Here is a 27,947-nt window from a genome sequence, read left to right on the forward strand (position 1 = left end):
ATCGCAGAAAGAGAATCTGCCCTGGCTGGTGTAGCTCAGTGGATTGAGCACAGGCCTGCAAACCAGAGGATCGCGGTTCGATTCCCAGTCAGGGCACATGCCTGGGTTGCAGGCCAGTTCCCTGCAGGCCAATTCCCAGCAGGGGACGCCCAAAAAAGGCAACCGTACACTGATGTTTCTCTCCCTCCTCTCTAAAGATAACTAAATAAAATCTTAAAAAAAAAAAAAGAGAGACTACAAAACTATTTGTTAAAAAAAAAAAAAAAGAATCTGAGTTTACAAATTTTTTGACAACTAAAATGAGTTAATTCAGCATAAACTAAAATCTATTTTAGTCTTATTAAACGCAATAATTATTTTCTGTTAACTGAGTAAGAAATGTCAGTGGTTGAGCCTCTGAGGGAACATAGCTTTGCTTCACTGGTATTTAAATTTTTAATATAATATAGTAATCTGGTAAAAACCAGTGTTACGAAGCATCAGTAGTTATGAAGAGTCTTTAAAGTAATAAAATGAAATTATCTTTTGTCTTTTGTACAGACTAGACTCTACTTATTCTTAATGTTTATAGTCAACCTTTCTGCTGGACTGTTAAACATACCTGCACACTGACCCTGGTTTCTAATTCTGAATACGTATTTGAGGTCATACATTTTCTTTCAATCTATCATAATATAAGTCCCAACTCACTCTGATCCAGATCTAATTTATTCTCAGAAGCCAATATGAAAGACAATTTCATTTTTTATCTGTTATCCCCTAGTTTTGTTTTTTAGTGTCCACTATGATACTTTGTTCAACTGTTTAAACATTCTTTACTATCTAAGGCATAGTTCAAAAGTAGAAGCACACATCTCATATAATTCTTCTTTAATATTATTACTAATAGGTGACACCTAGATTGTCTAAGACCCATAATTATTCTTCCTTATTTAAAAAGAATCATCAAAATGAGCACTATAATCATTTTCATCAATGAATGACTAGTTACTGCTAAAATACTGTTTGAAATATGTAACATCAGTATACCAGCAAACTCATTTCCAGTACAACCTAAAACATTATATCTATACCCACTGAGGCTTTAATATAACTTCTACTTAAGCCTTTGATTTTTTTCTTAAAAAAAGATAAATAATTTATTTAAACCAAAAAAAAAAAAAGAAACCCCCAAAACAAAAAACAGTTCACTTGTTTCTCCCCCAGCCTCTGGCAACCACCAATCTATTCTCTATGTAGATATCAGTGTGGAATTTTAAAACCTTTTTTAAGATTCTACCTACAAGAGAAATCATAGTCATCCATTATTTGTCTTTCTCTAACTTATTTCACTTAGCATAATGTCCATTCACTTTGTCACAAATGGCAACATTTCATTTGTCCTTATCAGTGAATAATATTCCTGTGTGTGTACCATACTTTCTTTATTCATCCACTGATGGATACTTAGGTTTCCATATCTTGCCTATTATAAATAATGCTGCAATAAACATGGGGGTCCATATATCTTTTCAAGTTAGTGTATTGTTTTCTTTCAATAAATACCCAGAAGTGAAATTGCTGGATCATATGGCAGTTCAATTTTGAGTATTTTGAGGAACCTCTGTACTGTTTTCCATAGCAGCTACAGCAATCTGTATTCCCACCAGCAGTGCAGAAGGGCACCCTTGCCTCCACATTCTCACCAACATGACACTGCCTCTGTCTGATAATAGTCATTCTGATCGTGTGAGGAGATACTGCATTATAGTTTTCATTTGCGTTTCCTTCATGATTGGTGATGTTGAGCATTTTTTCATGTACCTGTTGCTGGCCATATGTATGGCTTTGGAAAAATGTCTATTCAAATCCTCTGCCCATTTTTAAATCAGATTGTTCTTTAGCTATTGAGTTGTATCGGTTTCCTATATTTTGGATATTAGCCACTTACCAGATATATGATTTGCAATGATCTTCTCCCATTCAATAGGCTGCCTTTTCATTTTGTTGCTAGTTTCCTATGCTGTACAGAAGCTTTTTAGTTTGATATGGTACTAACTGTTTATTTTTGCTTTTGGTGTTACATTCAGAAAATCATTGCTAAGACCTATGTCAAGGAGCTTACCATCTACGTTCTCTTCTAGGAGTGTTAGGGTTTCAGGCATGTTTTACTTTTAAGCCTTTTTTAAAATCTTTACCTGAGAATATTTTTTATTGCTTTTAGAGAGAGAGGAACAGAGCAAAAGAGGATGACAGGGAAGAGGGGGAGACAGACAAAGAGAGATGGGGGGGGAGGGAGGGAGGGAGGGAGAGAGGGAGAGAGGGGAGAGAGGAGAGGGAGAGGGACAGAGAGGAGAGGGACAGAGAGGAGAGAGGAGAGAGGAGAGAGGAGAGAGAGGAGGGAGAGAATTCAGTTGGTTGCCTTCTCCTATTCCCCTGCCTCCCACCGGAACAGGGGCAATCAAACCAGCAACCTGGGCATGTGCCCGGAATGGGAATCAACCAGTGACCTTTTGGTCTATTGGACAATGCTCCAACCAAGTGAGCCACACTGGTCAGGGCTTACTTTCAAGTCTTTAATCCATCTTCAGTTCATTTTTTGTTTATTGTATAACATAATGGTCCAGTTTCATTATTTTGCTGTGGCTGTCTGATTTTCCCACCATTTATTGAAGAGATTATTCTTTGCTTCTTTGCTCATTTTATATTTTTGGCTCCTTTGCTGTAAATTAATTGAGCATATATGTGTGTTTATTTCTGGCTCCTCTATCCTGTTCCATTGATATCTGTGTCCATTATTATGACAATATCACACTGTTTTAATTACTATAAATTTGAAATCAGGGAGCATAATGCCTCTAGTTTTGTTCTTTTTTCTCAAGATGGCTTTGGCTATTTGGGGTCTTTTAAAATTCTATACAAATTTTAGTACTGTTCTATTTTTATAAAAACATGCCATTGGGATTTTGATAGGGATAACACTGAATCTGTATATTGCTTTGGGTAGTATGGACACATTTTAATAATATTAAGTCACCTAATCCATAAGCATGGAATATCTTTCCATTTATTTGTATCTTCTTTAATTCTTTTATTAATGTCTTACAGTTTTCTATATACAAGTCTATCATGTCCTTGGTTAAAGTTATTCCTAAATATTTTATTCTTTCTGATGCAATTACAAATGGGGTTGTTTTCTTCATTTCTCTTTTGGTAGTTTGTTGTCAGCACACAGAAACACAACAGATTATTCTGCAGTGATTATGTATCCTGCAAGTTTATCCAATTCATTCATTAGTTCTAACAGTTCTTTGATGGGATCAAAAACTTTGATAGACCTTTGATTTTCATTCTTAAAAAAAGTCTTAACTATAAAGGTCAAATTTTATAAAGAGTACATTATTAGAAAGTTCAATTTACATGTTTTCTTCATTATGATGGCTACTTATTTGGGATGGATAATATATTCAAATCATGTCTTGGTATGTATATATGTATTTATGCGTGTAGAGAGAGAGGCAGGTATACAGTCATGAAAACATAGTTAAAGAGGCTCATTCTGTATACAATTTAAATTCACATGTTGTTAAAGAAATTTTAGAAAACACAGCCAAGCAGAAAGAAAATTAGGAAAGTGACAACTGAATATGAAGATGTGTCTGAGTCAGCCACCCAGGACTCAGACCCCAGCTCTCTCGCTCATTAGCTACGTTCCTTAGCCTTTCGGAGTCTCTGTGGAAAACACCGGAATAGGAATCTGAAATATTCTGACCCCAAACCTCATCAGTTGCTCTTTCCTGTTATTTTGGTCTCTGTTCAAATGGTAACTCTCAATAAATACCTTCTGTTTTATTTTTCCTCATAGCATTTGATACACATAGCACCTGAAATTACACTGTTTACTTGTGTGTTATCTGCCTCTCCTATTAGAACAAATTCTAGGAGGGCACGAACTACGTCTGTCTTGTTTCCACTGGCCAGAATAAAGACTGGCAAAATGTAGGTGCTGATAAACATTTGCTGGATGACTAAATAATACTGTCTAGAACTAGAAGGTTCCTTGGGAAGATTATGACAATGAAAGTAAAGTTCATGATCCCATGTATGACATTCAATAAAATGACATACATTAGTTTAATCTTTCATTGGCCTTTAATTACTACGTGATTAAAAGTACAAACTGCCTAGTTCAAGAAATGCTAGTATTATTAATGTGTGGTCCAGAGCAGTGTTTATCAAACTGCAGTGTACCACAGAATCACCCGAAGAATTGTCCTTACCCAGATTTTTGGCCTTCTCCCCAGAGATTCTGACTCAGGAGCTCTACAGTAAAGCCCACAGGTAAGCCCTTCTAACAAGTTCCCCAGTGATGCTGCTGGTGGATGCCACTAGTCTGGTGAATGCGCCTTGAACAATAAGCATAGCATAAGATGTTTAAACATCGAGTATCAATGTATCAAAAGTTTTCCATAACATAAATACTTGTGTATTTATAAGACTTGTTCAAAAAAAATGGTTGGTAGTACTTATATTTTAGTATTTTAGGATTAAGTTACTCCTTCATTCTCCCATATCACCACATAAAATCACTAAGTTCCTTAACTGTCACGTCAACTATATCTAATTACCAATTAACCTTTGTTCTTTGTGTAAGTTAAAAACTAAGTACAACAGAGGGTTGCAGGTTTGATTTCCAGTCAGGGCACATGCCTGGGTTGCAGGGCAGGTCCCCAGCAGGAGGCGCACAAGAGGCAACCGCACATCAATGTTTCCCTCTTCCTCCCTCCCTTCCCTTTGCTCTAAAAATAAATTTAAAAAAAAAAAAATATATATATATATATATATAAAAACTAAGTACAGCAATGTGTTTTTCCAAAGAATTCATTCTTAGAGGATTCATGCCATAATCTTTCAAAGGACAAAATGAAGAAATCCTATCTTGTACCACAGAATTTTATGTCTAAAACTTCTCTTTTTTCCTGAGGAAAGAATCATTAGGTTCTTAAAGCAGACTTCTAACCACAAGAGAATTAAGAATCAACACACTGTATTCTTCACATTCTAACTGCTGGGACAAAGCTCCTTTGTTCTCAGTTTGGTGAACAGTCTTCCATTTTAAGTCAACCACCTATACGGCCACCAGCAAGTACACTCTAAGTGACCTCAAAAAGTTTCTCAGGACCCGAGTGCAAGAGCTAGAGCATCCCTTAACCTAAAGCCACCAATCTCTAGTCCCCAACCCAGCATCTCTCCCTCACCTCACTCAAGGCCCACAAGACTCCCACCTATATACTTTAGAAGACAGTTTTTCAAAACTTTTAAAGTCCTAAACAACACTATCTACATGCCTTTTAAGCTACTTATTGCTGCATTTGAATCTCTGGAAGGAAAAAACACACAATAAAATAATGGACTGACTGGCTATTTATTCATTTAGGCTTTTACTGAGCACTCAAGTATTAGGTACTAAGAATATACTTAACCCAAGTGTGTCTGTGGTAGCAGATGGCAGCATATGCGAAGATGATTTTTGAAGAATGGGTACCTGCTAGCCAGGTATATAGGAGACGTGCATTCCAAGCAGAGCAAGCTGCTAAACCAATTATTTGCAAGTGTGTTTTGGAAGGTGGGACAGAGAAATCTATTAAGTAGCTTCAATTTATCCTAAGGGTACTAGGTTATTTTTAGGAAATTTTGGGTCAGCTAAAGAGTGCTGAAGACAGTAAAATGTTTAAAAAATCACCACTATGATTCTGGTTAGGAGTAGGCCGCAGTGACTTTGGTGAGAAGTAATGAATGCCAGAACAAACGGTCACAGGGGAAGGAAGTGAAGTGACAGATTTAAGAGATATTAAAGAGAGGGACCAGTCAGGACTTTGTCCCTGTTGTAGTAGTGAGGGTAAAGAGACTCAAGTATGAAGCCTATTTCCTGTTTGGCCAACTGAGTGTTGGAATCCTACTCACTCATTTGTAGATACATTGGGTTCCAGGCAGTTTCAGGACATCTGAGCAGACATTCCGTGGGATTGCGAGGCTCAGAGGAAAGGACTATGCCAGAAATAAGGATCTGGGAGAGATCGGCATAGGTAGTTGCTGTCTCAGAGTACATGAGTTCACAAAGAAAGAAAAACACAGATCCAAATACATGTGCAGAAATGTCTTCTTGTCTTATGAGAAGTTTTGCTTGATAGAGTGATAGATTAAGTTCAAAGTTTATCCTTTTTTTAACCACTCTACCCTAGTGGCTAGCAAGTGCCTGACATCTAATTGTTTTTAAAAATTCAATAATTGTATGAATGTTTATTTCCTTAGGTTTGTTTAATTATTAAAATTAACTTATAGAGTTATAACCACAGTTGATGTAGATTTAGTTCTTCTAGTGCTGAGTATTTAAAACTAAAAACTCATGTTTTAAATGTTTACCTCATTTAAAATTTTTATCTTTTTACAGAATGTCCTTGGCCTGCCAAAGGGAAGTGGTGTTAGTAGGGCACTGTAAGTCCCCCCCCCACTCCCTGCCAGGAACCCAGGAGGCAGCCTGCCCTGCCACCTCTCCCTCCCCCCTCCTTCCGACCGGCTTGCCCCTTTCTTCTTCCACCGAGCTGGACTGCTGAGAATGTCAAGGCTGCTGCAGTCGGCCACCCGCAGCTCCTTTCCGCCTTTCTTGCTACATATACAGGGGAGCCAGTCAGTGTCAGCTCCAGAATTTCTCAACGGAAGAGTGGGACAGCAACAACCTTTCTGATTTGATGAGAAAAAGAGCTGAATTGCCTCTGCAGAGTATTTTCAAAAAAGAGCAAAGCAAATTCATTTATCCATGTCCCAATGGAAGACCCAATCATGATCCCTCCTTCCCACCCCAATGCACCTGTGCTGCAGCCCGACCCCCAAATTAATGTCTTTGCCTGAGGAGGCCTAAGACCTGTGGCTTTAGGAATTTCAGAAAACACTTTATTTCCTTCCCTTGCATTCCATTCTGCTGCCATATCCTGACACATACCTCTTATTTTATCATTCTGTTTCATTATTTTCATCACACTTATCAACATCCAATTTTATCTTACACATTTCTTAACTGATTACTCAGTCTTTCTTCACTTGACCAGGAAGTCCAGAAGGGCAAATTCCATACCTGGTTTTGCTCTCCAATAATAAAGCTCCAATTTATATATTTCAAACTTCCTAATTAGTTTTCATAAAGAGAACTACTCTTTACTTATAGTATCATAAACTTAGAGTCTTTATACAATCTTAGTAAGATATTCTTTTTATATGACTAAACCAAGATTGAAAATATTACGAGGTATCAAAATGTCACTTGATGCTTCTCCGGTTCCTCCTGTCCCACCTGGCCGTCTTACTTTCTACTTCACACTGCTCCCCAGTCACGATACCACCCAATCCGGCCCACAGGACCCATGAGAAAAACAGGTAACAGCAAAGCCCCAACCAATTACTGAGGAATGCTGCCTTGTGGTACTATTGATTTTATTGATATAAATAAGGCAATATTTTGCAAGTGGGATAATTTTTGCATTATAAGCCCTAATATAACTACAAACAACAACAAAAAAATAGAAATCCAAGGACTGGAAAGTGCATAAAGGGCGGCTCTACAGAATCCTCAGGTCTCCTTAGACGCTGGGGTTGAGTCCCTGACTCCATCATTTACTCTATTCCATGTTTTCTGTTGGTGATAAAAGGCCACACTTGTGATTTACCACGGTCTTTTAATTACACTTCTGCCATTTCCACTCTCTCTCAGTAAAGAGGCTTGATGACTTCCAAGGGATTTTTCAGGCCAGAATGACTTGTGCAGTTAAACTGTCACTACCCCTTATACCTTAAACTGCTGTTGCAAACATAAACATAACCCTTGCTTATAAACTGATTATTTATACTTCTCGGATTTTGGGGTTTTCCTCCAAAGAAGTAACATTTAAATTGGGATTTCATTATGTTCCAAATACTTTTTCTTCGAGAACAGATATAAAATCTATCTATATTAAATAGGTAGGGAGAAAAAAAGAATTTGTGTTTTCTTATCTTCCAAACAGAGTTGGCAGTTATTGCAAGATACATCCAAATATAAAAACAATGCACAAATGTTAGAAGCAGCACAACAAAACAGAATGTGGACCGGGTCTGGGTGCCATGTTTGGTACAGTGGGAAACATGGAAGTATAAGATAAAGTCCCCACTCGAGATTAGCCATGTCCTATTGACTCTTCCTCCAAAAGACATCCAGTCCAATCACTCTTTCCCACTTCCATCTCACACATCATTACCCAAGGTGAAAGTCCTAGAATCTTTCAGCTGACCTGCAGCAATAGCCTTTTAACTGTTCTTCCTTGAACCTGCCAAAAGAATTCCTACCTCAAGGCTTTGTACTTGATTTTCCCTCTGCCTACAATACTCTTCCCAGACATTCACAGAGCTCAATCCCTTAAGATTTCTGTTCATATCTCATCATATCAAAGAGGCCAACCCTGACATTCTATACAAAATAACCCCATCTCTCTTATCTACAAGCTGCTTTTGTTCCTCTTCATAGCATTTATCATTAATGTGGCACATATTATTAGTTTCCCCTAAAATTTCTTGAGAGCAGAGATTTTTTTTTAAACTAACTTGTTCGTTGCTGTATCCTCCATGCCTAGAATGGTGCATGCACACACTAAGTATTCAATTAATATCTGCTGGATGATATTTAACTGTAATTGTTCAAGTTAAATAATGATACAGGGCAACAATGACTTAGTATTTCCAGACAATTCACAGTTAACTGCCCACTGAACAGCACGGGCCAGTAATACCCAAAGGAGTATACACCAGCATCACTTGGAGAGGTTTTCCAAAACATACCTGTTCAGACCTCCCCACACACCTACCAAACCTCTCTGGGTGGAGTTCTGAGCATGTATATGTTTAAACAGCTCCTAGGTGATTCTATTTTTTTAATTTAATACATATAATATAAAATTTGCCATTTTAACCATTTCCAGGTGATTCTATTTTGTGCTCCTGTTTAAAACCACCTGTATAATATCATGCCAGTTCAGCAGATGGAGTATAGATGAAAGCAGGATTAAAAAAGAGAGAGAGAGAGAGAGACCATTTTATCTCAGAGCAGGAGCTCTGGAGGCAAATACAGGTCCACTACTCATTAGATGTGATACCAGGCAAGTTACTTAACTCTAGGTTTCCACAACCACAAAATGAAAACTTTACACCCTCTCTTCCCATATCTACTCCAAATTTCTCCAAGGTTACTGTAAAGCTAAAGTTAAATCTAGTACATACATAAAGCATCTACTTTTGTGCACATGATATGCATTAAACTAGAATGTTCTGGAATTACTTTCATTGAAATAGAAATAGAAATTCATATTGGCAGGACCACAAAAGCATGTAAAATCCTGGCATAAGTGGCTATAAAAATTTCTCTTTCTCCATAACAGGGCAGGTAAGAAAAAAACTTGTTAGGAATTCCACAGCTCTCATCTTAGAACAATGATTCTCAAACTTGAGTGTCCTTTAGAATCACCTGTAGAAAATCTGTATTATATATTTTTTCCATTTGCATATCCATTACCATTTAGTCCCCTTACACCCACTCTCCCCCAGCAATCGCCACCCTGGTGTCCACATCCACGAGTTCTTTTGCCTTTCTACTCAATCCCTACACCCCTGACTAGCTGTCATCCTGCTCTCCACCTGGAGAGCTTGTTAAATCCACACTGATGTGTCCGTGCCCAGAGTTTGTTATTCAGTAATACTGGGGTGGGACCTGCTAATTTGCATTTCTAACAAGCTCCCAGGTGATGATGAGGTTGCTGGTTATTAGTTGAAGGGTACAGAATTTTTGTTATACCAGTAAGTCCTAGAGATCTACTGTACAACATGATGCCTATGAGTACAATACTGTTTTGTGCACCTAAAATCTGCTAAGAAAATTTATTTAATGTTAAGTGTTCTTATCACACACAAAAAAAATAATAATAAGAGGCTGGGAGCGAATTGTGGGAAGTGCCGAGTGTTTATGGTGCAGATGTGGTGACAGTCTCACCAGGGTGCACTTAACTCTAAACTCTTCAAGTTGTAGGCATTAAATACCTACAGCTGTTTGTGTGTCAGCCTTACCTCAATCAAGTAGTTTAAAAAACAGATTAAAGTATGCATACTTTAACAAAACCTCTGAGAAGATTAAGTCCTTCAGTATAAATTTAAAAAGTTAAAAAACCTAAAATACTTTACTTATAAAAAACTATAACCAATGATATGATTTTAGAACATTTAAAAATCAGATAAAAGTCGACTGTGAGAATTTAAATAACAAAAGAAAATTTCATGCCACTGGTATCCCAATGACAAAGATAATCCTGAAAATATATTTAAAGTTAATTCTTAGAATACTCATTGTTTTAAAAGTTAAAAACTAAATAAAAACCAAACGTGGTAATTTTAAAAGAGCAAGTGTAACTTCCGATGGGTGTATGACATGAAAGGTTACTTACAGGTATGAAGACATTCCGTCACTGTAGTTGGCTTGATCAGATACCCTTTACAGATATAGCAGGTGATGTAAGGATTGAAATCTTTCACCAGGTGTTTCCTTTGGGTAGCCATTCGTAGTTAACTGAGACTGGCTTCAGTAGTTCAGATAAAGAAGAGTACTGGATGAAAGTCTGATCTCAAGAGCCGGTATGGAATTCCCAACTGGATAGCCTGAGGCATGAGAACTAGCATCCAGGTCTGTCATGAAATTGTTGGTCATTACTCCTTTTGGTGGTTCTGCTTTTCCATATCTGTTTCCACAACAATTTCAAAGATGAGGAAAAAAAAGTGTTAAATTCCTGATACTATATTAATACCATTATATTAGCAGCCAAGTGTTGCGTGTTCCAAAAATGTGCAAATTTTGGAGCTTGTTATATAAGACCCCACACAGGCTGACCTTAACATACCCTTCAACACTCAGCAAACTGAAATGATCACTCTCTCCCACAATCCATTCTGCAGGCCCTAAGCCTTTTATTCAACTGTCCCTCCTCTCCTCCACCTAGATCAGTGATTTTCAACCAGTGGTGTAAGAATTTTTAAAACATGCAATACCTGACTATTTACTGGTCAAGTCAGGGTCAGTGACCTCTCTTCCCTTAGACTGTCAAATAAAAAAATGACAACAGCCATCCAGTGTGAATGAATCAAAATTATACCTATTTTTTGTCAGGTTGGCAAAAATATACTTTTTGTTGTGCTGCAGAATTTTAGTAATTAGTTTATGTGTGCCATGAGATGAAAAGGTTGAAAATCACTGGTCTAGGTCCTACAAATCCCTTCTCCAATGCTATACTTAGTTGAACCTCTCTGTAGTTTTTATCCCTTACTTCTCTCCTGTTACATATTTTGATTTATAGTTATAGTCACTCTTCATCTCCTCTATTAGATACAAAAATCCTTGATAGAAACTGATCAAATTTAGTAAATGTATATATAACCTGGGCAATGTTATTGATCCTAAGCCGGGGGGGGGTGGTTAACCTTAAAATGAAAATAAGTGTCAGCATCCTAAGAGTGGTGAGTATTAAATGAGACAATATACATGAAACTAGCTCACAGTAAAACTGAAAGTCACCAATTTTTTTCCAGACACATTCAGCATAGCTGACTTGTATATAAGGTTACTTTTTTAAAAAAAGTTTTAAAGGTTTCTTATAATAAATGTAACTTCTTAGAAAACACGATGTGAAAAAGATGGTTTCCTAAGTTTAATTCTATAAACAGGAACTTTTTCCCCTATCTTAACTGTTCAGTCATAGATAAGCATACAAAAGTAACCGGAAAAGTAAAATGCATCATTCCATCCACACATGCCATTGAGAATGTGCAAGGAACAGGTTCTGCGTTTAATCCTCTCATCAGCTCGGAATATTGTGTGCAGGGTGTAGCAGAAAGGGAACATAATTAACACACGGAGCTCTGGGTTTTGGTCCTTAGAGTTGCATGACCTTCAGCAAAGCATTTCATATCCGCGCCTTGGTCTGCGCATTCTCTGGGATTGAGGGCCCCTCTCTCCCACAGGTAGGTTTGCCAAAAAGCTCCAAGTAAGAGAAAGTCCTCTAAAAGAGGAAACGCACGGTCCGGACCTGGGGCAGTATGAACACCGTAAGCAACAGAGCACTGTCACCAAAAGAGAAAGCAAACAAGTCCGTGCAGTGACAGCGCAGCGGCGACAGGGAACTTTTCCACCTCGTCCAACGGAGGGACCCGGCAGTACGGCCCTGGGCGGTCCAGGCACAAGTCCGCCCCGCCCGCCCGCAGGTGGCGCGGCCCCGCGAACGCCGCCGCTCCGCCGGCCCCGGCTAGCTGGGGCGGACGCGCCGCCTCTTCCCGGGCCGGGCGCTCGCAGCCTGCCGCTCTCGTCGTCCCCGAAGGGAGGCCGCGCCTCCGAAGCCCCCGCATCCCGGCCGGCCGCCCCCGCCCCAGAAGAACTCTCCCGGTTCCAGACGGCGCGGGCCGCGGCAGGTGCCTGGAGGTGCCGGTGCCGTTTCTCCTCCCGGTCCAAACTTGAACTGGGGGTGCGGAGGCGGCGAGGTCCCGGCCCCTCGGCCACTTTCAAGCCCGCCCAGTACCTACCCCGCGGCCGCCGCCGCCGCCGCCGTCGCCGCTCCTCGCTCTCCAGTGCGCCGGCCTCACAGGGAAGGAAAGTGAAAGAGAAACAGCGCCTGCCGCGGCCTGGCCGGTGCCGGCGCCCCGTCCACCCTCCCCCTGCAGGCGGGAGCGCGCCGGCTCTGCGGGGCCACTCGGCTCCGGCGCGATAGGGCGCGACGGGCCTCGGGGCGCAGGGCCGGTGCCGCCTCCAAGGGCAACTCCACCCACTTTCAACCGCCGGCGCCACTGGCTGGCCACGCCCCGGGCACGCCCCCCGCCGCCACGCCCGCAGGCCACGCCCGCCGGCCGGCGCTCCACGCAGGTGCCGGGCGCCCCGCCCGCCCCGCAGCTGCGGCTTAGGTCGACACGTAGCTTTGGGCGAATTTTATATTGGTTCTTATTCTCTCCACCACCAACCCATCCCAGTTGTTTTCATCACAACAATGTCTGGTATAGTTTTCCTGGCGGGTTTAAAATTATCACTCAGTGTTGAAAATGGGTCACCCTGCGAAATTGTCTACTAGGCTGCATCTTCCCCAAGACAGTCCTACCGGGTTGCGAGGGGAACAACATGTCATTTGATTTGCACCTTATTTAAAAATCATTAACTTGTTATTCTGGGGTGGGTAGAGACACCATGATTGTCGATAACTGTAAACAAGCAGGAGCACTTTTGGGGGGGAGCTTACTGAAAAGTTAAAGAGTTATGACTGCAAGGGTCAAAAGAAAACAAAAAAAGTTATCTTTTTCGTTTTGTTTGAGATCTACAAAAGACCATTCATTGCAAAGAGTGTATTTAAAAGCATGCATTAAAAGATTCGTCTAAGTCATTTAGTATTATTCTGTGTTCTACTAACTTACAAGTGTCTACTCCAACACTATTTTGCTAAATACAAATTAGACCTGGTTCTTTGCTTCTTAGAAGACTGCAATCCAGTAAATTCCAGGGTAGCAGAGAAAACTGTGATCTCCACTCGTAAAATAGAAGTAACTAACAAAAGTTTAAAAAGTTAAAACTAACATGGCAAACAATCAGCAAAAGGCAGCTTTCAAGTAAAGAGGTAAAGGTGTTACAACTGCATCATCTTTGCTTCTGTAGAAGTGACAGCAGTGATGTTTAGGGAGTTGATAGTATTTATGGGGGGGCCTAATGCAAATTATTTGCTTTATTTCCAATTGACTGGAGTCACCTTCCTTATTACCAGGGTGTTAGACTGTGAGGATGGTTCCAGTGAACTCAATAATTGCCAATCCAGAAGTTGTACAGGTTCAAAGATGCATTTCAAATTTAAAATACACCAAAAAGCAGACTAGGAAAGCTTCTTGAAATATCCAGTTCATAATTAAATTATATAGAGTGGACATAACATTTAAAAATTACCAGTTTTAGTATCACAGCTAGAGCAATACATTTTCTGAAACAGCTGCTAATATCAATGACCACATTTTTAAGGCAAAGGTGGTCTTTTTTAAGCCAACAGGCCCATTTCCAAGTTGGGTCAACTTGAGTAAGTCACAGCAATCACAATGAGAATGAAAAACAAGTCAGATCAAATGACTTCACAGCTGAAAGATTACTCTTCAGATCTTTCATCTCGGAGACTAAAGAGATCAATATGTGAAAAGTCACCCTATTACTAGTACATTTAAAATATGTAATGGAAGATATTACTGTACATATGTCACAACATATACTACACAACTTGGTATTTTCTTATTTTGCACACTAACCTATTTAAAAAATATTTTCAAAGACTAACACTAAATGAAGTCCAGGGGGCTTAAATGTGATTGTTGATCAACATTATAAGTGGGGTTAATTAGCACTGAGGAAATGAGCTTGAGGATGGATATTAGGACTTACATTGGCAATGGAGAGAGAGAAGGAGTCACAAAGATGCTACAGAGCAGTACCTGAAGACAGATGTGGAGGTGGATTGCTGTAAATGAAAACGAAAATGGTGGACTTCGGAGAGAATTACAACCTATGTAAGGGAATCTGTGCCTTGTGTCCCCAGAGGCAGCATGATTTGTAAAAAACGATCAGTGGTTTCTCTTTTTCCCTCTTCAGCAACCACTCTGCCTTTCCCACTCCAAGAAAAAAATGTGCAAACACAAAAAAAGAAAAATAGAATAAAAACCTCAAACATTTATCTGGTTAAATAAAAATAACGACAAAAGAAAATGCAAGAGAGAACTTTACAAAGGGGCAAATTTCCTGACCTAAGTGATGGTTCTAAGCAATTAAACGTAAGACTTTCAGCTGCGTTGCCTCTCCTTTTCCCCTGGGACAGCTTTGCAGTAATCCACTCTTTAGTCCCTTGGTTCTGATAGGGCTGGAACAAACCATAGAAGCTTCAATATGAGGGGATGGCTCTGATAACAAATCTCAAGTATCAGTGGGACCCTCAAGAGAACAAAGGCCTGGAAGCAATTGGATAAGCAAGACCAGGAAAAAGAACAGGCAGATAAAAGAATCCTAGGTGGGAGTCCCCTTATCACTAATCTGCTTCAGCTTTCTCATTTTACAGATATAGAAGCCAAGATCTTGAGAAGTGGCAAATTCATAAACACAGAGTTGATTTTGGTAAAGCCAAGACCAAAACTAAGGTGCCGCTTCCATATTATTTACGTCTCTCAAGATAACTTCTCAAATCTAAGAATTTAAGGGAGGTCTGGTAAGAAACAAATTAAAGAACATAAAGGAACAAAGGGAGAGAAGAATGGATGAGGAGAGGTCAGGAAATAACTGCTTAGACAGTATTTAGGGGGGGACTGGACACTGGTGATTTATTACCAAAGAAGCATAATCTGAAAGCAATAACTTCTTCCATTTGATCATTGATCCAGATTCACCAGGGAACCATTAATGGCCCTTGACAGACCTTTGAACTACTTGGAATTATCTGTTTACCTAACAGATGTTTTTATTACTTTGTATTTTATGTCAGATTTTTATTTCCATCAAGACTGGACAAATGGATGGGTAATTCTGTACTGAAAAGTTCACATTCCATCCTTATCTAATAAATACATCATCAATGAACTGTTTAATGGCATAACACTTTAACAATAGAATTATATCTTTATATTTCCCTGAAATAATAAATAATATGACTTTTCCATTATTATAAATTATTTTATATAAGCATGCTATTTAATCTTTTAACACAGAATATCTCCAACATAAAACTACCCTCTGTATTCTAAATATCTTCCTACAAAGATTGGAGAATATATTAAAATTTAAAGTGTCCTCCTAGGTCCAAATGTACTTATTTTATGGCCATGGATATTCCAGCTCAGAATATATGAATGGCCTAAAATAAGTGATGGAGGGATAGGAGGAGAACAGAGAACTAGAGGACTTCCAGTTGCCCTCTCCTGCAGTCAATCATTCTCAAGGACTCTCTCTGCTAAATGCCTTCTGAATCCTTCCACGTAAGCTACCCTGGTTTAGATCACTTTTCTCACTATCATCTCTACCTTCCATTACTTCAACGGACCATAAGCAATCTCTCTACAGCTCTTCTCTGTCAAAATATTCTCCATGGCACAGCCAGAGACTCTTTCTAACTACAAATTTGTACAAATTTGATCATGTTCCTCTCTGGCTTAAAAAAAAAAACAAAAACCCAAAACAGAAAACAAAACAAAAACTTGTGATAAAGCCAAACACTTAAGCCCATCCTGGATCCCAGTCACTTCCCCAGTATTTCCCTAGAACTCCATGCTGTAGCCTTAACGAACCTTTTTACCCTCTAGCTAGAGAGGTGGGTCTTCTTTCAAATGAGCGCCTGGTCCCAATCCCTGCACCTCTCCCAAAAACGTTAAATCTGCCTAACTCTTGTTTATCCTTCAGGTATCAGATAATCTCATACCTGAATAGCTACCTTCACAGATACCTCAAAGCTGCTTAAGAATTTCCTCTACCTACAAACACCACAGACCTACACAATAATTTACATTAATTCTCTGAAGTCCCACATCACACTATCTTGGATTATCGGATTTACTGGTCTGACCCTTCTACTAGTGTGTAAGCACAATGGTTACATTGCATCCCTAGCAGTGGATGGCAAACAGAAAACATTCAAATAAACACTGACTGAAAAGCTGAGTGACTGCACACACTCTGAAACATACTCTGTGTATTCCTCCTTTGGCTTCTTCTTGGAGGGATCTTTACAAAGGATGTGCTAAGGCATAATCCCTGCCTGCTAGGACTACTAATTAAAATCACACCAGGGAGTAGAGACTTATCCACCAGAAACAATTATGGAGCAATTCACCACATTTATTAATAAATTGTTAAGTGGAACCTGACCAAATGACAAAAACACCCATTGAAAGATGGAATATCACGGATGGTTAAGAAGTTAGTTCTATACATGTAAGACTCTGACAGTTACAAAGACAGCAAGGTAGAATACCAAAAGCTGTAGTATTGAATGAGAAAGCCAGAAAAAAAAAAAAGAGAAATTAAGTCAATGTACTAAAAGTGGGTACAAATAGCATAGGTATGGGGCCAGATTAGTCTGTGAAAGGCTGTACAGCTCGCTGAATATTTTGAAGTGCTTTAAATACATTATGCTAAAGAGACAGATTGACAATTTTTTTCTTCTTTGAGAGGAGGAAAAACTAGCTTTATTTTCCTTACTGTGATGTCAACAGTTGGCTGAAGCAAGTTCCATTTATACTGAAAGAACAGAGACTGTAACTAAAATAGGTACAGACTATAAGAAAAAACTGGATTTACTCCAATTACCAGGGCTATGATATTTTAAAACATTATAGAACCACAACTGTTATTTTGGGAGGTCAGATTAAATCCCTGAGGATCATAAGTGAACAAATAATTTAAATGCAGAAACTACAAATATTCCATTAAGTCTGAATGTAGATGATTCTCAGTTAGGAATGATTGTAGAAAAGTTAGAAAAAAAACTCCTACCCTAAAAAAGATATGAAATTCAATCGAGGCAAATGCATTACAGAAACTTAGTAACATCAACATTCAAATACTAAAGGAGACTAGGCACATGAATTGAAACGGTCCTGACTTTTCAGGTAGCTATGGCTTAGAAGAAAGGACTCTAGACTCAGAGTCAGGAGGACCTGGTTTTTAGTCAGGGCAAGTCACTTAACTCCCGTTGGATTCGAATTCTGCCTACGAAAACTGAGATTAGTATTGTCATCTTAAACACTAGTTTACAGGGAAGATCTCCTTTAGATTCTTGTACATTGTTTAAATGAGCACACAAAAGATTAAAGGAGATGAGAAGGAAGAAGTATGTTTTAAATTGTAAACTGTAAAAAATATATGGTAAGTGGTACTTCTGTGGACCACCAGCAGTAATAGTACCTAATAATTCCATACCACCCAGCAGAGGTCCTGGCACTAAGACATGTCCAAAGGTTGTTTGTGGAACAAATGAGACACTCTACACACGGCAATGGACCCAGGACATCGCATAAACCAAGGCATGGGGTGGCCAGAAAGTTCTCCTCCCTCAGCAGTAATACTCATCACACCCATTAAAAAAATCAAGTTGGGGACACCTCAATATTTCACTAAGCAGTTCAAAATCATACAAAGAAAACTAGTTCCCCCAAAACGTCTCATAATCTGGGTTAGTTCGACATTGTAGAAGTGGCATGCTAAATCTTTACTCATTCTAAGGCGTAGCAGAATAGTTCGACATTGTAGAAGTGGCATGCTAAATCTTTACTCATTCTAAGGCGTAGCAGAAATGATTTCCCATCGAAATGCAAATTCTCCAGGTAGGGTCATAGTTAAGCTCTTAGGATCCCAGCTTGCCAGAATTAGTAGAGAAAGGCCAGGGAAAGACAGGAGGCTCTGGTTATGAGTTAACTCTCTAGCGGAGCAGTAACTGTAACAGTTTGCTCCCTGGGAGGTTGGGGAGCCAGAAAGAGGAAAGAAAGTACCTGAGAGGATGGCAAACCACCCAAGGTGATCTTTGTTCTTGTGCTTCGCAACCTTGTCTTGGATCAAAAACAAAAACAAACAACCCTCTTGAAAACAAATGGTAAACTAATGTGTCCATACTGTCATCGACTGTTCAAAGCCTTAATGACAAAGATACTGGTTTTTATATTGGTTTGCAGAAAAGCTAAGAGAAAACCGGTGTAAGTTAAAGCTAGGGACATCAGGTATATAAGATAGACATGCTTATTTCTTGACCCTCAGGGTGACCTACGATAGTCTCAGAAACTGTGATAACTTGTCCTTGATCATTGAAGAAGAAACAAACAATATTTGTCTTCAATGGATTCGTCAGTTTTGTCTATTGAAAATCTCCTGCCACTTATCAAACCTTCCTAACAAGAAGCTGGAAAAAAGCACCAGCATCATAGGTCAGAGATGAATGAGAGTGCAAGACGGCTTCACAGGAAAGTGGTTTATAGAGCAGAAGTTCCACGAGGTCAAGGCGGTTTTCATTGCTGGTTTAGCCCTTGAATCAAGTCTGAAGCATAATATGCTCTCATGAAACACGTGTTGGACAAATAACATGCAAATAAGCGAAATCTTACTTTGTAGTCAAGATGGCTTAGATTGGAGTTCTGGCAACCTCTTCCTGGCTCTGTGTGATAGGGCAGAGAATTTTTTCGGGTCTCAGTTTTCTCATCACTTCAATGGGTTATGACAGAAGTACAAATCTCAAGAGTAGTTTTTAAGAGGATTATATGAGATAATACAAGTAATGCACGTAGTACATAGTAAGGGAATAAACGCTTGCTGAATTAATTTTAAGAATGTTGTATCTGTACTCTTTCCTGCTATTGGGACAAGACAACAATAAAAACAGGATATAATTTAAGGCTTGGTGGCAAACAAATACTTAAAAGGTACAATTTATTTGCTTTTAGGAAGCACATGGAGGCAGCAGTTGGTCACCCAACTTTCCTGCCAGGTGCCCTTCTTCCCCCTCCAAGAATTTTAAAATAAGGTCTCTCTCCAAGTGGTAAATGAGTAAGGTATGAAAACCATGGCTTAAATTATTCATCTCAAGATGAAATCAAGAAATAGTACATATTCAGAAGGCTAAAGAGTTTTATGAGCACTCAAAACTCCAACTGAGTGACCTGGGTATAGTCTTAGCCAGGCAGGACTGGAAACGTGACACATTTAGTGACCCAAAGTGTATTATATTATATTTTACCTTGTCTTTGTGTAAGTAGGAAAACAATGCGCAAGAAGCACAAAAAGGGAAGTGCAAAGGGCAAGGTGTAGACAGTGTACAGGCAACACGGTCTGAAACAGGGAAGACACTGAACTTGGCAAACTCTGACCTAGTCCCCAGAGAAGTATGCTTGGTCCTCCCCAGGAGTGGGTCACATGACCTGCACGATCATCCTTCATCTTTGGCTCTGGGTCACACGTCTACAGAGTCACTTTCTGAGTGTTATTTTGTGTTCTCTTGTACCGTGATACTGGAAGCAAATACATGAACTACAAGTTAATATTTTGTGACTATTCACTGTAAATTCTGAGGTCTTACTTGTTTACTTTAATAGACTAATATCATAATATTGTGTGTTGTATTCTTCGGGAAAAGATGTGTCATTTTAGAGCCGAGGACATTAAGAAAATTGGATCAGCTTACCCTGGACCAAGTCAAGTGGTGAATCAGTCAGAGACAAGGCTAGAATTTTCCTGTATCTATAAAGTGTACTTCCTTCAATTAAAAAAATTATGGATAAGCCGGTCACAAAAGGACAACTATTATGTGACTCCACTTGTTTTAGGTACTTAGAGTCGTCAAATTTGTAGAGACAGAAAGTGGAATGGTGGTTGGGGGGCAGGTGGCAAGGCGGGGGAACAGACAGTTGTATTCAACGCGTACAGAGTTGCAGTTGGGAAGGTGAAAAGGTCCTGGCGGTGGATGGCGGTGATGGCTGTACAACAACATGAATATACTTAATGCCACTGAACTGTACACATAAATTGGTTAAATGATAATTTTTTGTTATGTCTATCTTAAAATTTAAAAAAGTTATGGGGAAAAAATCTTTTTTGAAAAAAGTAAAAGAAAATCACCAACAAATAGTAAGACCCCTGGCAAGGTGTTTCATGACTTGATCTGACCGTCTGCAGAGCTCTGTTTAGCCTTGGAATATATTATAACCTCCAGCAGGCCTTGCAGTTCTCCGATTGTACGGTTGTACAATTTTGAAGCAGTACCTAAAGTGGGGGTCAGCAAATTTTATCTGTAACACATTAGATGGTAAACATTTTAGGCTTTGTGGGCCACAGTTGCAACTATTCAACTCTGCCCACATATGGGGCAAAAGCTGCCAGAGATGACATGTAAAGGAATGTAGGTAGTTGTGTTCCAACAAAACTTTACTCAAGAAACAGGCAGTGAACCAGATTTGGCCTGTGGGCTATGTTTTGCCAATTTCTGAGCTAGAGAGTATCCCTGTAAATGTGTATAGACAATAGCAATTAAAAACTTCCTATATCCCAGGGTCGACCACTTCTCCAATTCCAATAACTCTTGATGACTGTTTCAAACCAGAACACTTATAGTGCAGCACCTTAACTCACAATTTCTATGTTTCAGGCCATGAATAGAATATAGTGGTTTAACTAACCAAAAGGGAATGGTATTATCATCATTCTCACCTCACCATCCTCAAATGGCTCAGAGAATTAGAAACTATCTTTTATTCTTTGTAAAGGTTTGCCACAGTCTCATCTTTCTCCTATGTCACAATGGAGAAAGTCTACTAACAAAGAGAAAAGGAATATTAAACCAAAACACTCCCTCCTATTTGCCCAAGAGCAGGCTTTGCCTCTCACCTCTGACTTCAAGACCCCAAACAGTCCTAGTGGCATTTAAAGAGAAAGTATGTTTCCGTTCTACGTGGGATTCTGGAATGCTGATCTAGAGAAACACAGAGGGGTAAACGACCTGCGTACATACTTAGAGATAGTGCTGCAAACCGGCCTGGCTTGGCCAGGTCACGCTGGAGTGTGTATGTGTGGGTATGTCCACGCCAGCCTTGCTGTGGCCGCCTCAGCACCTGCACCCTGGTCTGAGACGAGGCCCTGAAGGACAGGATGGTGAGAATTCGCCGTCTCATCTCCTGTGAAGGAGAGCAGCTGCAAGGAGAGAGGGCACATTTGACATAGGGATACTGCAGCCGTGGGAACTAGATTGGGCCTGACAGACTAAGGAGACACACAGGATGCTCCTAATTCTCTGATGGTGAAAGGAATTTATGCTGACAGGTACTGACAGTGTTCTTCCCTGCTAGCTTTTGGGATGACTGTTACATTCAAACCCTGAAGAATCTATGAACAAGGCAAAAGAGTTTCACAGTACATTTCACAGAAGTCATCAAGACTGAGGTCCATTCACTACCTATACTGTTGAATTACAAAAGAGGAGGCTTTGATATTTCATCATTTGAATAGGAGCATTTTAATTTACTATACTAAGAAACTCAGAAAAACCTGAGGCAGAGAGGTAATTATGTGTATCTGCTCATGCTTTTAAAAGGTAAGTTTTGTCAAGCATTGTTGTTCTTGATTTGAACAACGTATAATGATACTTCACTTCCTAACAATTTTAGAAGGATGATGTTCATCACACGTACTGACAAGGAAGTTCATTGGAAGTTGATCATTATAAATTAGTAGTTCACCATTTCCTTTACAGTATTTCCTGAACAATTTATTCCTTAATCCTTTTTCCAATGAAGTCCACAGTTTTAAGTGGAGTACTCATTTCTACCAGAAAAGGAAAGAGTTTTTGGAACTGAAACTGAAATTAAGAGCATAGGCATGAATACTTCTATGAATGCTCTATGTTACATAAGTTAGTTCACTTGAGAAGTATCTTACAATAAATCAGTCATTAATAAAACTGAAGAAGTAGAAGTCTGGTTTTAGAAGTTGACATTTACAATACCCAGATGCAACACCAACGTGAACGTTTCACACTTTTGTACTTTATTAACACCACTGTTCTAATATGCCACATTCCACACACATTCCACATACACATTTACTAAACATTGAACAGATTTATTCTAAATGTGTGTTATGGGTTGAACTGTGGTCCCTGAAAGACATATTGTTGAAGTCCAACCCTCTGGTACCTGTGACTGTGCCCTTATTTGAAAAGGAGATCTTTGAAAGTATCATCAAATTACGATGAGGTCACACTGGAGTAGTGGGCTCTTGACCTATGAAGCCTGGTGTCCTCATGAGTCCAGGAGAGAGACAGAGAGAACGCCATGCAAAGGCACAGATGCTCAGAGAGACAACTGCCATGTGACAACGCAGGCAGAAGCTGGAGCGGCAGCACCAGAACTGCACGTTCAAGGTCAGGGGCAGCGGGGAGGAGTGTCATTTATACTGCACTTAATTCTATACATTGTTTTGAATCATTTCAAAGGAATCAGATATAGACGACTAGGTACACTACCTGGCATAGAACTGTATACAGCCAAATAGTTAGAGATTACTTGATACATATGTACACAGACATATGCATATACACATGCATGTCTACACATATGATTGTATATTTTAAAGATCACATGGACTACGAACTAGAGATGTGTTTTTCAAACAGCACAATCACACTCATTTTGAACTGGTTATCTCTTTCCTGTTTTAGAAGACAGATACAGTCAAGGCTTCATTAGTAACTGTTGGTGTCAGTACATGCATGGCATCGGATTCGGAGTGCTACACCAGATCGATTAGCATTTGTAAGCCCTGACCCTTGGAACCACGGAAATGGTACACAAGAACACTCCATACTACCTCCGCAAACATCTATAATATTCGGGATCAAATACAGACAGGGAGCACTTAGGAAGTAAAGCTTACTGTGATAGAAATGTGTTTTGTAATATTATCCTTTGAAGATGCTGTGCTGTATCCTTTGTAATGCTTGTGCCACAAAAATTTTCATACGCTTTCCACCATAAAGATAAAACTGAAGTGCAACTTACTCACATCTTTAACAAAGACAAAAGCTTAGTAAAAATTCAAACTTCCTACTGCGTAAATTAAACTTCCTTTTGGCTAAACATCTCATGGTTAAGAGAAAGGAAATCTTCAAGGAAAGGTATGAAGAGAATTCCTGCTTTCATGTGGACAGCTGCCTTCCGTTTTCTCATCCACACAAAGCGTAAACACAGAATTAACACGCATGGGTTAACTAAGTGGGGCACGGCAATTCTTACAGGGATATTCCCAGTTATTTTCCATTTTGATTTATGCCGATTCAATTCTCCATCTTCTCCCTGTCAGCACAGCAGCCTCTGGGTACACAATATAAAATATTAATCAAGAAACAAAAAGGCAAGAAAACAGTCTTCCAGTTATTTCCGGCCTAATAATTCACTTCTTCTGACAATAAGAGTTCTCATTGGCTATTAAGGGACACTGCCAATTAGTTTGACCAAATTAGTGCTGAATGACTGTCCTGCATGAGCATCCTTAAAATCTGTGAATGGAGACATAGTGAAAACAGAACGGACTTGCTCAACGTCACCCTGCCCACTTTTCGGTCTCTCCCTGTGGAGTCTGGAAATGGCGGTGGCACCTCTGAACGTCTGTCTTCAACTCCATCCAGGTAAAAGGCAGCTCCTCAGAGCTTCCTCAAGCTTCAACCCATGAAGTTTCCAACAAGTGGAAACCCAACCCGCATGTCCAAGTCAGCTTCCTAAAGCAAGGCTGCCACTACGTCCTTCCCTCGCCTAATCACGGACGTACCCAGCACCGTGAGACCAACGCAATCATTGTCCTCAGTTTACAAATGAGGGGACCATGGCACAGAGAGTTTGCGTGACAACCAGGATCACGCAGCTCATGACAAATGGAGGCGGGAGTGGGGCCCAGCAAAGCGGCTCTAGGACCGACCGTCCTTGGGCTGCCGGGGCACTTTCCAGACCACTCGGCTCTGGGGCGTCTGTGCGGCCTGGCACCAGACAGCTGCGGCACCTTGTCACCACTGCTTCCAACACAGAACTTCTACTCCACACCTGGACCACGCTCCTGACTGTCCCGCAAACAGAATGTGAACACCAACCTCTAGCCTTTGCTTATACTGCTCCCCACTGAATGGAATGCCCTCCCTCCTCCTCTTCAACATCTATTAAGGCCAAGTGCGACTCTATTACATCTTCCCAAACGGTTCCCTCTTCTAGCCCGTCCGCCTCATGTGGGTCTCTCTTTTCTGCAGGAGAGCAGTGCACCTGATATTTCACCACTGTGGTGTCAGCACTGATGCTTCATGTTGGTGCAATCTGTCTGCTCAGACGGCACACCATCTGAAGGCAGGGCCGGATGGGGCCTAGCCCAGGTCTGTGAAACTAGCAGACGCTCAGTAAATGCTGGCTGAATGTATAGTAGCCCCTAGAGCAGTACAGAAAGTAAAATTCGTGCAGCACACTGTTAGGAAGTAGCACTCTAAGAAATCATCTTCAGACTTTTTGAGTAAAACTAAAGGCGCACATAACTCCCCAAGTACTCTGCTATCTCGCAGACTATTCCACCCGTTAATCAAATCAACTAAGGAGGCACTTCTGTGTTTGGGTATAGCAAGTCAGTCCATGCATATGTGTGCTCATAAACTGCCAGGGACTGATACTCGAGCGATGTTCCAATACAGCACTGGAAATATAATGAGGGATCCAAGTTTGTTGGAATCAAAATGATGTTTTGAAAAAGTTGGTAAGATGGGAAATGAAAATAAAATACATCCAGTTGCCATTCCATTTTGCTTTGGATCATTTATTCAGCAAATCTGCCCAGTACCTACATGTTAAACATTGTTCTGGGCACGGTGAAGAATGCCACCACAGTCTATCTGAGCTCTGTGTGTGTGTGTGTGCGTGCGTGTGTGAAGCAGCTCACCTGAGAATTCTTCAATGTCAGAATAAGAGTCAGAATAAGATATGCTTCTACACCTGAAAGAGAAAATAGATGAAACTTGCTCTCTCACTACTATCACCAAATTTTACACACAATTTTGAGAGGTTATAAAGATAATAGAGATCTGGATCAGAATCAAACATTTCTGATTTTCAGTGACTTTTTTTTTTTAAAGAGAGAATGGCAGAGACCAAACAACAGAAAGCAGGTGTGGTCTAATTGGTACCAGGTGTCTAGCATTCAAGGCACTGAAACAGCTTTTCTGTTTTCCACAGGGGCGTGGCCCCCAGCCATGGCCATGCTTCCGAACACCCTGTGAGTGGCCTGCACAGACCACAGGCTCTGCTGGCTCCGCGCTTCTATAGCAACCAGGGAGCCTCTGTGGGCCACTCATCCCAGACCAGGCTGAGCCTGGTGGCATCTTTGAACAAAGAAAACATAAAGGTACCTACTTGTTTACGCATCTAACTAGGAGATTTCCAGGTTAGGTTTCAGAAGTAAGGTCTTCATAGTGTGGCTATATTAAACACCCTCTGTAACACACACACCACTCAGAGAAGGATAATAAAATTTCTACTAACTCTATATAGTTCTACGAGCAACAAGCATGTGTTGTGACTACGAAAGGCATCACAAGACCTAAGGCACTTTCTGGTAGAGAAAGGGGCTCCAGTAGCAGGTAGATTCTCCACACTGAGGGGAGGAGTGTCTACCACGCCTCAGCAGGGAGGTGCGGGGCAGCCTTCTGGAAGGAAGAGGAGCAGAGAAAGAAGAACACAGAGGCATATGAAGCTGTGAGTCATTCATTCATCAGTCAGTAACTACCCTACCTTCACTCAGGTATAATACTCTCATCAGCTATCTTTGTGCCAGAAATGGCAAAACATACAAATAGTAGAGATTAAAACAAACGATGAACACAGACAAAACATTCGCTTTTGAAATCTTCCAGATTCTGCTAAATGAGCTGGTATGTGGACATGGGTTCCCCATTCCTTCACTCTCCAGTGCTTATTGGTCGCTGCGAACCTAGGATGATTATGTAAATGTTTTATCAACAAGTGTCTTAGTTCAGGCTGCTAGAATAAAATATCATAAACTGGGAGGCTTATAAATAACAGAAACTGATTCCTCGGCTCTGGAGGCTGGAAGTCCGAGATGAGGGGGCCGGCACAGTGGGTTTCTCAGGAAAACCCTCTTCCAAGTTGCAGACAGCAGACTATAGTGTTGTGGCCTCACCTGGCCAAGCACAGAGCAGAGGAAGCAAGGTCTCTCCTGTGTCTAAGGGCACAAATCCATTTCCTGTGGGCTCTGCCCTTTTCAGTTAATCTAACCCTAATCAACTCCCTAAAGCCCACCTCCTAAGGCCGTCCTATTAGGTGGCAGGATTTCGACATCTGGATTTGGTGGGGCACAAACATTCAGTCCAGTACATGAGGAATCCTCTGTGTTCTGAGGCTTCCTCTAAGACCTCCACTGGATTCCTTTGCTTGAAGGTTCTCTTCTTCTATAAATAAGGAAGACCACATCAATTCTTAAAAGAATGGAGTAAGGCGAAATGGAAAAGTCACATGACAGGTGGGTATATGAAATCATGTAGGAAAAAAAGGAGTCCTGGTAAAATTGTAAACGGATCAAACAAAATCACTAAGCAATGCAAAATACCATGTCCATTTCAAATTTTTATAGATGTAGCGGTTGCGAACTGCAGACGGCCAGGATGCCAACCACAATCTGTCTAGAAATGGCTTTAAAAGGGAAGAAGAATTATTTGCCCCAAAGCCACTGAATCTGCCAACGACAGGAAGCTCACGATGCCTGTAGAGCAAAAAGAAAAAAAAAATTGAACATTTATTTTTTGATGAAGAGAGCTCAAATTACTTGACGTTCCTTGGAATCCATGGAGTTCAGTCTGACTAATAGAGAGTGGTGGTGGAGTCACATCCTCCACTGGGCTAGTCGCTGTTTCCCAATCCCAGATGTCAGCAGCTGAAGGCAGCTCCGGGAAAAGGTCAGGATTTCCAGGGAAATGCAAAACGAGCACCAGTGAGGGGAATGCAGAGTTAGTTCCTCCTTATCAGAGTTAGCTGGTTTCTGAGAATTAAGCAGCTGGGGAGTGGCGCTTTTCTCCTCACTGCCTACCAGAGCTCACACGCATTTCGAAAGATCAGTCTCTTCTGTGTAAATGAGGCAAAAATTTCATCCTAAGACAGGGAGAGCAAGACATGTGTTAAGTCTTCCAGATCAGCCTATACACTCGTCCACCTTTGCTACAGCAACTGCAGTCCACCGACCATCAGCATCAGCATCACCAGGGGGCTTGTTAGGAATGCAGAATCTGGGGCCCCAGGTGATTTGTACGCAATTAAAATTTCAGAAGCATGTGAACGTA

At 40.4% G+C, this 27,947-nt stretch overlaps 2 protein-coding genes across 4 annotated transcripts in view; one reads left to right on the forward strand and one right to left on the reverse strand.

The window, feature by feature from the left end:
- The window catches only part of PCGF5 (polycomb group ring finger 5), a 120,143-nt gene that overhangs the window by 58,619 nt on the left and 33,577 nt on the right, over positions 1–27,947 (reverse strand). For 2 of the 3 annotated variants that reach the window (XM_053663829.1, XM_037156678.2), the window contains exon 2: positions 10,497–10,787. In XM_053663829.1, the coding sequence (XP_053519804.1) occupies positions 10,497–10,608 (112 nt within the window). In that variant the 5' untranslated portion in view covers positions 10,609–10,787. Of the gene's footprint in view, positions 1–10,496; positions 10,788–12,618; positions 12,811–27,947 lie in introns of those variants that run through there. The other variant, XM_037156677.2, reaches the window with a different exon arrangement.
- The window catches only part of LOC128627200 (uncharacterized), a 38,778-nt gene continuing 34,939 nt past the window's right edge, over positions 24,109–27,947 (forward strand). The window contains exons 1-2 of the mRNA XM_053664028.1: positions 24,109–24,254; positions 25,831–25,999. Coding sequence (XP_053520003.1) covers positions 24,109–24,254; positions 25,831–25,999 — 315 coding nt within the window. The remainder of the gene's footprint in view (positions 24,255–25,830; positions 26,000–27,947) is intronic.

This window comes from Artibeus jamaicensis, unplaced genomic scaffold (assembly GCF_021234435.1).
Source record: "Artibeus jamaicensis isolate MK-2021 breed Jamaican fruit bat unplaced genomic scaffold, CSHL_Jam_final contig_332, whole genome shotgun sequence".
In the NCBI taxonomy this organism is placed as follows: Eukaryota; Metazoa; Chordata; class Mammalia; order Chiroptera; family Phyllostomidae; genus Artibeus; species Artibeus jamaicensis.